Source organism: Pezoporus wallicus, unplaced genomic scaffold (assembly GCF_028554395.1).
Source record: "Pezoporus wallicus isolate ANWC-B61680 ecotype Strahan unplaced genomic scaffold, APGP_CSIRO_Pwel_v1 contig_6807, whole genome shotgun sequence".
Lineage (NCBI taxonomy): Eukaryota > Metazoa > Chordata > Aves > Psittaciformes > Psittacidae > Pezoporus > Pezoporus wallicus.
Window position 1 is genome coordinate 895001 of NW_026636431.1, and position 10000 is coordinate 905000.

Here is a 10000-nt window from a genome sequence, read left to right on the forward strand (position 1 = left end):
CTGCTCTGCAAGGAATTTATGCAAAGGGCTCACTGCAGAATAAGGGATGGTAAAGGCAGGGTGTGTCATGCCACGGGATGGGGATGGCTAGGCTCCTGCTGCTCTGGCCCATCCTGCATAGCCTTGGCCAAGGCACTGGGGTTAACATTTTGAGAAACTTCCTACCATTTCAGGTTTGCTAGGTGGCCAGGTCACCAGTGATATCACTCCCTGCTTTTCTGTAACATAAGGGTAAGTGATTTTTCAATGGTGACAATTAAATCACCCAAGCAAGCTGAAAGTGAAAGTGTACACCTAAGTACAAAAATATGCTCTTCGTGATGGACAATGAAAACTCTGTTTCAACCCCATGTGAAGAATTGCACATACATCATGATCTACCTACATGCTGACAGCCCTGTCCAGGAGTGGCCAGTGAGGTGACCAGAGGAAAAACCACGGGAGAAGCCTCAGGAGCAACCTGCTGTCTGGCCAAGCCTGGGAACAGGAGAGAAGAAACTGGTTTCTTCCAGCTGGTTCTTGGACATTCCCAAGCCATGACCATGTATTTCAGCTTGGTGTATGCAAAGGATTTAAGGCAAAATCCTGCAGGTAGATAGAGTCTGGGGGAGGGGGTGGGGGTGGGGGGTGTAATGCTTTCTTACTCTGTAGATAACAGAATCCTGTAATAGTCATAACACTGTGTAGCACAGTAAGTATAAATGATAAAATCTGAGACTGAAGTAATAGCATTACCCTTGCATTTCCTTGCTTCTGTCAACTGCAGACTCTAAACAGAAGAGACCTTACCTGCTTTTTGCGTGTGTGTGATTGTTATCTCCTCTGTTCTATTACTAATGAGTGTCTCATCCTAAGAGAAACGAGGACAATACAAGTGATATGACAGGAAGCTTAGGGTACACGCACTCTGTTACCACCAGAATAAAGACTATTCTCAGAGAAGGTACATAGATAATAAAAATGCATTTTTAGAAATTTTTCAGGCAACCATAATTGGTATGGGAATGGTGATTATAACAGGATGTACTATCGGGATGCAAACTCCACAAATAAGGTGACTCAGGATTCAAAAGACAAAATTTTCCCAACAGGCAGGGCATCAACTATCCTTAAGGTCTCATACTAGCAGGGAGGAAATCCAGAAAAATCTGAAATGCACACCTCAAGAGTTGCTCGGTCCTGAAGCCTAAAAGTCAATGCTTAAGCCTGTGTCTCACCCCACCAGGTCGCTTTTACACATAAGAGCTATGGAGTACGTGTTTAGTTAAAATAGTTAAACCCACTGCAGACTTCAACAAAAGATTAGGGTAGTATTTTGAACCCCAATAACAAACCCATTACAGGCTTCAACAAGGGACTGCAATACTATTTTGAACAGCAATAAAAAGGTCCAATAGCAAACAGTGCTCCTGTATCATGCAGGTAAATTATATTTTTTTCTATTTTTTATATTTTTTCTGTTTATTTTTTCTACTCTATTAGCTAGAGTCCTGAGTCTGTTACCCAAGTTGCACTGTCAGGTGAGACATATTACACATTAGTAAGGCTCTTGGGTCTCTCTTGGCTTCTCTTCTCAGGAAGTGTTTGTTTCCTTGTTTCTGCTAATGACAATGGGATGCATCAAGGTTTATATATCTTGACTGGGAGACATTAATTTTGGCAACTGTGTGGTCAACCAACCTCTGCTATCCTTATGACTGTCTCTGCACTGAAGTGATAGGCCAGCTTCTTGGATGCTGATGACCACACGCAGATTTGTCACCCTATGAATCTTGAGGGCGCTGATTAAATCACACACACTAGATTCCCAGGCTGGAATTTCTCTGCTGAATACGCACTTTTAAGTGGTTACACAGCATTAAGAACACAGCTGAATGCTTTTAGAAATATAAATAATTGATTATTTATTTATCCTTCAAGATAGCCTTTTTCTCCCAGTAGATTATAGAGCTTGTTCACAGGAGAAACAAAAGCATAGCCTGGAGGAAGACAATATACCTTCATTTTTTGCTTGAAATAGAATCATAGAATCAAGTAGGTTGGAAAAGGCCTTTAAGATCATCAAGTCCAACCATTACCACAGGACTGCCAAGACCGCTCCTAAGCTGTGTCACTGAGGGCCTCATCTACACAGTTTTTGAACACTTCCAGGGATGGTGATGTCACCACTTCCCTGGGCAGCCTGTTCCAATGCCTGATCACTCTGTGAATAAATTTTTCCCAATATCAAATCTAAACCTCCCCTGGTGAAGCTTGAAACCGTTACCTCTTGTCCTGTCACTTGTTACCTGGGAGGTGAGACCGAACACCATCTCACAACAGCCTCTTTTCAGGTAGTTGTAGACAGCAATAAAGTCTTCCCTGAGCTCTCCCTTCTCCATACTAAACAACCTCAGTTCCCTCAGCTGTTACACATAACACTCGTTCTCCAGACCTTTCATCAGATTGGTTGCCCTTTTTAAATGAGTATGGAGTTGGTATGACTACTGTTCATGATGTTTAAGAAAATGTTTTTGTTGCTTAACTGTATCCTTGATCTAATTTTGATGATTTTTAAGTATTTAAGGACACATTTCATAAGTCTTAAGAAATTACAAATACATTACCTTATGAAGAATCAAATGTCAAGGAAAAAAACATCTCTCCATAATAGTGCAGTTTAATATTTTAGCACTTCTCTTTCCCTGCAGAAAATCTGCTTTTCTTATTCTTTAGACAAAAGAACAGAACTATTCTTGAAGTTATCCTACTGATATAGTTGAAAAATAATAGTCTAATCTTTCTGAGGACTGAAAAGACAAGTGAATAAGAAATGGTGGATGAACAGTTGTGAGCACTAGTGAGGGGCTCTCTCAGATTTAATGCCATTTATTACAGTTTGACTCCTGCTCCTGATTAATTGGCACAAAATAGTCTTTTTCACTTTTCAAAGTACATGTGTTTGATCCCATATTCTAGGTATGGTGGGACTAGAAAAAAAAGAATGTGGCTTCAGAGTTCCTAGTTTGCAACATTTATTTGGGGTTATATAGGAGAAATCCTACATAGGAGGAATCACTGGTATTCTCATATCTTCATTTTGGCTCAATTACCTTCCTTTTAATTTCATAGTAATTTTAAACCACTTCATTGACTTCAATAATTATTCAATAATTAATTGACTTCAAGGCCAGTTTGGATGGGGTTTTGAGCAACATGGTGTGGTGAAAGGTGCCCCTGCCCATAGCAGAGGGGTTGGAACTAGATGATCTTTAAGGTCTCTTCCAAATTCTTCCATTCTATGAGTCCATGAAAAAGGCTCCAGATAACTACAGAATTTGGTCTACTTTTTCGACTGACTGACTGACTGAAAAATCTGGCTGCAGAAAAGACAGGAGAATGCAAGATTTACAGCAGAGAGACGGAGCCAACCCTGTGTTCTGATTAGCAATTTGGATGCCATTGTTCTGTCTGGAAAACACATGTCATCCACAGAATCACCCAAGCTGTCCATTGACATCTGCCAACATATCCTCCATCATTCCTCTCTTTATTTCTCACTCTCATCTTTATACCTCTTTACTCATTTCTCTGTTTTTCTGAAATCCCCACAAGTACTCCAATACAGTTAGGAGTTACCCATTGTAAAAACTGATATGTGTTTCACCCCCCCATCAATATCACCTTCAGTCTCAAGCTGACCATCTCAAAATAATAGAAAATAGACCATTCCTCTGAGTCTTCTAGCGTGTCAGATTTGTGCTGTGTTTCTCTCTGGGGACAGAAATTCATAACAGCCCAGAGGCTTCATATTTTTTAAATTGTCACACTAAGACTTGAGTGCTTCCATGAAAGAAGCAGTAGAAAGAGATGCCTGAAGGTAGGCTGGGAAGAATCCAAACTGATGTCAGGTTTCCTTCTACCTTCCCATCAATAGGGTCTTTGAAGAAGAAACCTCTTCAGAAAAGAAAAAATAACTTTCTCTTTAGTTAAAAAGGCTACCATGGTTTCAGTTTGGAGACTGACAGTTATGTTAGCTTTATTACCTTAAAATCTATACAGCCTCATGGTTTGCAGTGGATGGCTTTGCCTCCACAAGTTTTGATAATGTCCTTGAAAGAGAAATACAGATGTATAGCTTCATTCAGCATTGACTTTGAATATTTTACCCCCTTTCCTTTTCCTGACTGTTTGGAATGCAGTAATAGTGATAACTCCTATGCAGTATGCCTAAGAACTGTCGCAGGGGTAAAACAAATAAAAAATAAATTAAAAAAAATCAAAGCTTTTACTGGACTAGAACAGACCCAAGTCTGATAGTTTCCTTCTTCACTGCAGTGACTGATGATGAGGGATAGAGAAGATGAAAGGAGAGCCAGAACTGTGCATCACTGTCTAGTATCTTTTGTCCCAAAGACACTTTTATTATTTTCATTATTGGTTTTAGCTTTTATGTAGAAAGAAAATATTCTTAACTAAAGAAAAATATGTTTTCTAAGGTCTACACATTTTTGTGTACAACTTTTTAGAGAATACAATCTCATGTTTTTAAGAGTCCTGAGAAAAGTGGCAGTCTCGTTATAGTATAACTTCTTCAGTGAAGGATAATTTCTGTTGAAATATATGGACATGGCATTTTCTGAAAGATAAGAAATTGCAATTTATCCACCTTACGTGTCTATCAGCCTATTCAGATTTCACTCTTTTGCTGGGAAGAACCTGCATTACAGATTGTACAATGGTGTCATGCCCAAGCAGAGCTACAACAGCTGAACATGATTATTTCTTAGGAGCCCAGCTCTCCCACCATCTCCCTGGAAGGATTTAAGTTTGTAATTGCCAGCAGAATAATTCTCCTCCAGCTGGTAGAAGAATTTGTCAGTTTCCTATGTTTATGAGGGAAGTATGAGTAGCTGGGAGGGGAGCCCCCAGCTCCATAGCCTGAAGGGCACTTCATAGGTAAAAATTGAATTGTCCTACAATTATTCACCTAGGATGTATTTTATAGGGAAAAAAAAAAAAAAAAAAGAGGGAAAATTGTCTCTTACACCAAATAAACGTACAGCGAGAAAGCAAAATTTTTTTTTCTTCTGGTCAGAAAAAGACTGGGATGGTTGTGGATATGTGGATTGTATGTTCTTCTCAAATGAGTTAACTTCTTCATTCTCAAAGAAGTCAAATCCACTGTTAACACAATGGCAGAGGAGCTGTTGCATATACCTATCTATTAGGTAGGCAGGTGGGAGGAAAGGTAGAATTATCCAAATATTGTAGTCTGAAAATTTTATTACTAAAAAAATCCAGAGAAATGTTTCCCGAAATCCTTTAAGACTGTCAAATGAGACTTAGTCTTCAAAGCTGTTGTTATGTGCTACATAAATCTACATTTACAGACATAATTCAAGTGGTGGCCCACTGAGTACACTGGTATTAGCATCCACACAAGTGCCAGAAGTTCTAAAATATCACAGAACATTTTCTTTTTATATGAAAGTGGCACCTGGATTACCCAATGTGAATGGAAAGATCCTTTGTAAATGGACGCAAGTGGCACCAGAAACAAGCATTTGATGTACAGGATAAATCCCTATTACTACAAAACTTCAGCTGCAACAGTAATTCCAAGTGGGAAGTACTTACTAGAAACAAGTGACGTGGTATCTGATATACTGCTAACAAAACAGATGACTAGCATGCTCGCAATTCCTCTTACCTTAGGTTTCAGCACAGAGCCCTTGGGACCTTGACCAAACCCTGAGACATCCTGCTACTGCACCAGCCAGGAGGGCTTGGAGACTTCCTACCTGCAGATTGCTACTGATCATTCTGGCTTGTAGGTTCTAACATTTAAGGTTAGAATGGAGTAAATACAGAAAAAAAATAATTTTAATAACTGCTGTATTTTACTGGAAGCACCACTGTAATGGGAGGAAAACGAAGTAATTCTAGGGCAACTCCTTCTCTTTTCTAGTATCAACTGATTGTTCTGTGGAACTTTGATACAATACCTTTCATTTCAGTGGAACTAAGATCTGGTCATGACATCACTCAGCCAGACCTTAAATTGACCAGATTCATTTACTCCCAGCCTGTAATACAGCAAATTTATAGCCACCCTTTAACTACACATAAAAAACCAAAATGGAAAAACATGGATTTCTTCGCTTCTATAACACTGTTGATTACCTTCTTTAACCCATGCAGGAAAGAAAAAGAAAAAAAAAAAGGGAAGAAGAGCATTATACTGATGCTTCAGGGAAAAAATAGACAACTCCAAGCATGTGTCTTTCATTTAGTCATTTAGACTAGTGCCTTCTCTTCTTTAGAAAATTACTCAGGTCCTCTTGCTTTCTAGAATCTACAGTGTTACACTTCTAAGGTAATAATACCTTGATATTCTGCACTTCAAAACCCCAGCAAATAATTATCTTTGATGACTGAATAAAAAAATTAAAAAAAAAAAAAAGGAAAAAAAAGGGATCTGCAAGACTGCAGCAAAGGAATGCTGGAGAAAATATGTTAAAACTGTTCCTGCACTTCTGTGTTTCGATGTAATTTACAATCTATTTGACAACAGTTCTGCAATGATTAGTAAAATATGTCAAGAAGCTAAACAATGTAAGCATCACACTGAAAGAAATTTAGCAAGACCCCTCTAATTATTATTGTACATGACAATTCAACAAAATATTTAAAATCAACTAGAAGAAAAGAAATATTAAGAATCTTTTCAGAAAAAATGTACTTATTGTCATGCCTGAAGGATATTCAGGAGGAATGTGAAAATAACCGTAATTTGTTTAAGACCTGGAAGTATGAAATAATAAGCTACTAAACCATCAGAATTGTTTTGGCGGTGTTATCTGACATGAGGGCAGACCTTGTCTCGCTTTAAGTTTTATAGTAATAAGACCTTGGAAACAAAACCTTGAAAAAAACAGAACATAAAGAAAAGGGAAATGTGTCCTTGCATAAATAGATATTGTGTCTATCACCTTCTTCCAAAAAGGTTGCTCAACTTTATAATCATGTAGTACATAGAAAGTCAATAAAAGCTGGACTACATTCAAACATTTAGAAATCACAGACTGGTCATTTTGTAACTTAAAATGAGTAATATCATCATGTGAAAAAAAGGCAACTGTATAATGACGCTCTATTTCTATTGAGAAGTTCCATATCCACTGGCATTTTATCCTCCTTCACCCCAAAGATTAATAGCTACACATCTGACTCATTTTTCATACTGCATTTAACCCACAATTTAGAGCCTAAACAAATGGGTATTTCAGCTCAGGAAGGGGGATTGTTTCCTCGTTTAAAGTTTAGAGAGAAAACTGTTAGATGTTAACCCTACCTTCTTCTGATGCAGCCACATCTCGCCTCCCAAAGACATACTTCTCTGAAAAGAAACCTCCAAACTTCCATGCAAAAGCGTTGTGCAGCTCTAGCCCCTCCATTAACTATAAAAAAAAATAAAAAAGCACCCAATGCCAAAAAAAAAAAACAAAAAAAAAAACAAAACCAAAAACAACAAAACCACAATTGCCTTGAAAATCTCAGGCAACCCTGAGATTTTGGCAGCCCTGTCTGGGTTGTTTGAGGTTGACGCTTTTTTTCCTTGTTTTCTAGTTTTGTGGTGTCAACAGGAAATCTTGTGTCTTAACAGGTAACATGCCTCTTCAGAGCCCATTAGCAGGAATAATGGGGGAGATCAGCTCTGCTTAGTGAATAACCCCACTGAGCATCACCTGCCCAGCTCCAAGGAGAGGAGATGGGGGGTGGAGGTTGCAACCATTAAGGTGGAAATGAGGGCTTGCCAGCCTTCCTCCAGAGGTGTTGCTGCCACTAAAGCTCCCGGGGAAAGGTTTCTGAGGGTGTTTTGGGAACAGGATGGTTTAGGGCACATACAGGATGCTAATGCCACTGACTTCGTCAGAGTTGGGCAAGGTGTGTGGTGAGGCTGTTGGCTCCACATGTCATAGGCTGGGGCCTGAGGGACATCAGGCCCCCACAGAGGATTCCCCCCCAGGCTGTGATATGGTTGCTAGTCCTGGCTTGCTTTTGTTTCCAACATTTTGCTGCTGTGTAAGCACAGGCCCCATTCCTAATACATTAAAATCTTTCTGTTTTCAAAATAGCATCGTTGCACCTCAGGACTGACAAAACCAGACAGCGGTGAAAGGGACGGCGACATGGCAGACACAAAAGCTCACCGCATTACGGCCACTCTAAACAGAGCACAAAAGCAAGGGAGTCAGCGATGTGTAAACCAAACAATGTGAGGGGAAAAAATATTGAATAATTTCTGTCATGAGGCAACTGACTAAAGCCAGGCTCTAATTGAATTAAACTCCCATTTATTTGCTCAGGCCTAAACAACAGGCTGGGGAAAGAAAAAAAAAAAAAAATCAAAAAAAAAAAAAAACGAAAAAAAAACTTAAGGTTTGCTCAACTGTTCGGAGGTACCACCTTTCCTCACCCCTGTATAAATCCACCATCTGTGCTCACACGCACACATGTGCCGTCGCACAGCAAATGCGCTGAGACCCGACTGAGCACAGGAGCCAAAAAAGCACCAGGCACACAAAAGCTCCCCAGGCTGCCCCAGGTCTAAGGGAGCAAAAAAAAAAAAGGGACGGGGGGAAAGAAAAGATCCTTTGCTCATTGCCCAGGTGAGATAGCCTGGTGCGTCCTCTCAGCCTCGACACGCGTCAAGTAAAAGAAAGGTTAAAATTAGAAAATTCAATTTATTTGATAATTTCCCAGAATAATTAGAGTTAATATGGGTTAATTAATATGCAAATCTCTCAGCAGATGTTCTGCAGCAGGGCCTGTGTGAGAAAACAGCCTTTGCTTTCTCCTACGTGATTTTGGCTGTCAGTTATTGGGTATAATTACTGTAACTAACCGAATACACACAAAACCTTTGGAATATAAAATTGTTACAGTTCTAGTTCTGCACAAGCTGCTACTTTTCTGCAATAAAAGCGAACAATTTCTTTCAGAAAATAGGAGCCTTTTTGTTCCTTTCTTGATTTAAAAAGAAGAAATGAATCAAGTAAATGGCTTATCTTTTTTCTATGCATAATTAGGTCAGTATTATATGAACATTCCAATGAGCAGTGGTACAAACGTACATATAAAATGATAGCTCAAACCACCTGCAAAATCACATTAAATTGTTTTATTCAGAATCTTTTTCTTCATACCAGAACTTTGAAATGCTCCAATGTCTTTCCTGCCAATGTTGCCAACATTTGTCAAATTCAAAGTGATCCCGTAACTTCTATTATTTTTGAAAAGCACAACAGCAACATTTCTTCAAAGGCACGGGAGCATTTAGGACCGATAAAACAAGTTATCCTTTGAAAGGTAGACTAGGGCTGTGTTTGACCTTTTGGGTTTTTCGGAAAGAAAAATAATTGCAGTGAAGAGCTTGCAACTTTGAACAAATAACAAGAGGGTTTTGCTGTGTAGTCCACAAGTTTGCAAAACATGTCCATGCATCCCATGATCCAAACTGGCCTTTACCCTCTCTTGATGAGAGATAGTATTTCACATATATCAAAGTACTTAGCACTTTGACATGTCATCAGGTAAATAATATCTTTTCCTCCATGGAAAATGACATGGGCCGGAGTGCTCTGGCCACAACAATGAGATGCAGGTAACTCAGGATTACTCACTTGAGTAAAGATTTCAGACCAGAGGTGAGCTCCATTAACTAAAAATAGTCAAAAAATGTAACTCCTGAGCATTTCTTATGGTGCTGCTCTACATCACAGAGACATTTTTCCTGGGGCAATTTGACTTAAAACATCAATTTTTTTTAATTATCATTTATTTATTTATTTTAGGTGTCTCATTTTTAGGCCTGATTTCTCCAATTCCATCTGTAAATTTCCTTGCCTGATTGTCACAATTGGATAGCCAGTTCAGACATTTAAACAAACCTTTCCTGCTCTTTTCTGTTTTTTTTTTTAAATGTTGGGGGGAGGGTCATCTGTTTCCTAAGAAT

The 10000-nt window shown here is 39.0% G+C and overlaps 1 protein-coding gene across 3 annotated transcripts in view; it reads right to left on the reverse strand.

Annotated features, from left to right (window-relative positions):
* Positions 1-10000, reverse strand: part of ZEB2 (zinc finger E-box binding homeobox 2) — a 115946-nt gene that overhangs the window by 36038 nt on the left and 69908 nt on the right. Inside the window, exon 1 of one of the 3 annotated variants that reach the window (XM_057400271.1) lies at positions 7337-7462. The exons of the other annotated variants lie outside the window; for them this stretch is intronic. Within the exon in view, the coding sequence (XP_057256254.1) occupies positions 7337-7439 (103 nt within the window). The 5' untranslated portion in view covers positions 7440-7462. Of the gene's footprint in view, positions 1-7336; positions 7463-10000 lie in introns of those variants that run through there. 3 annotated transcript variants of the gene reach the window in all.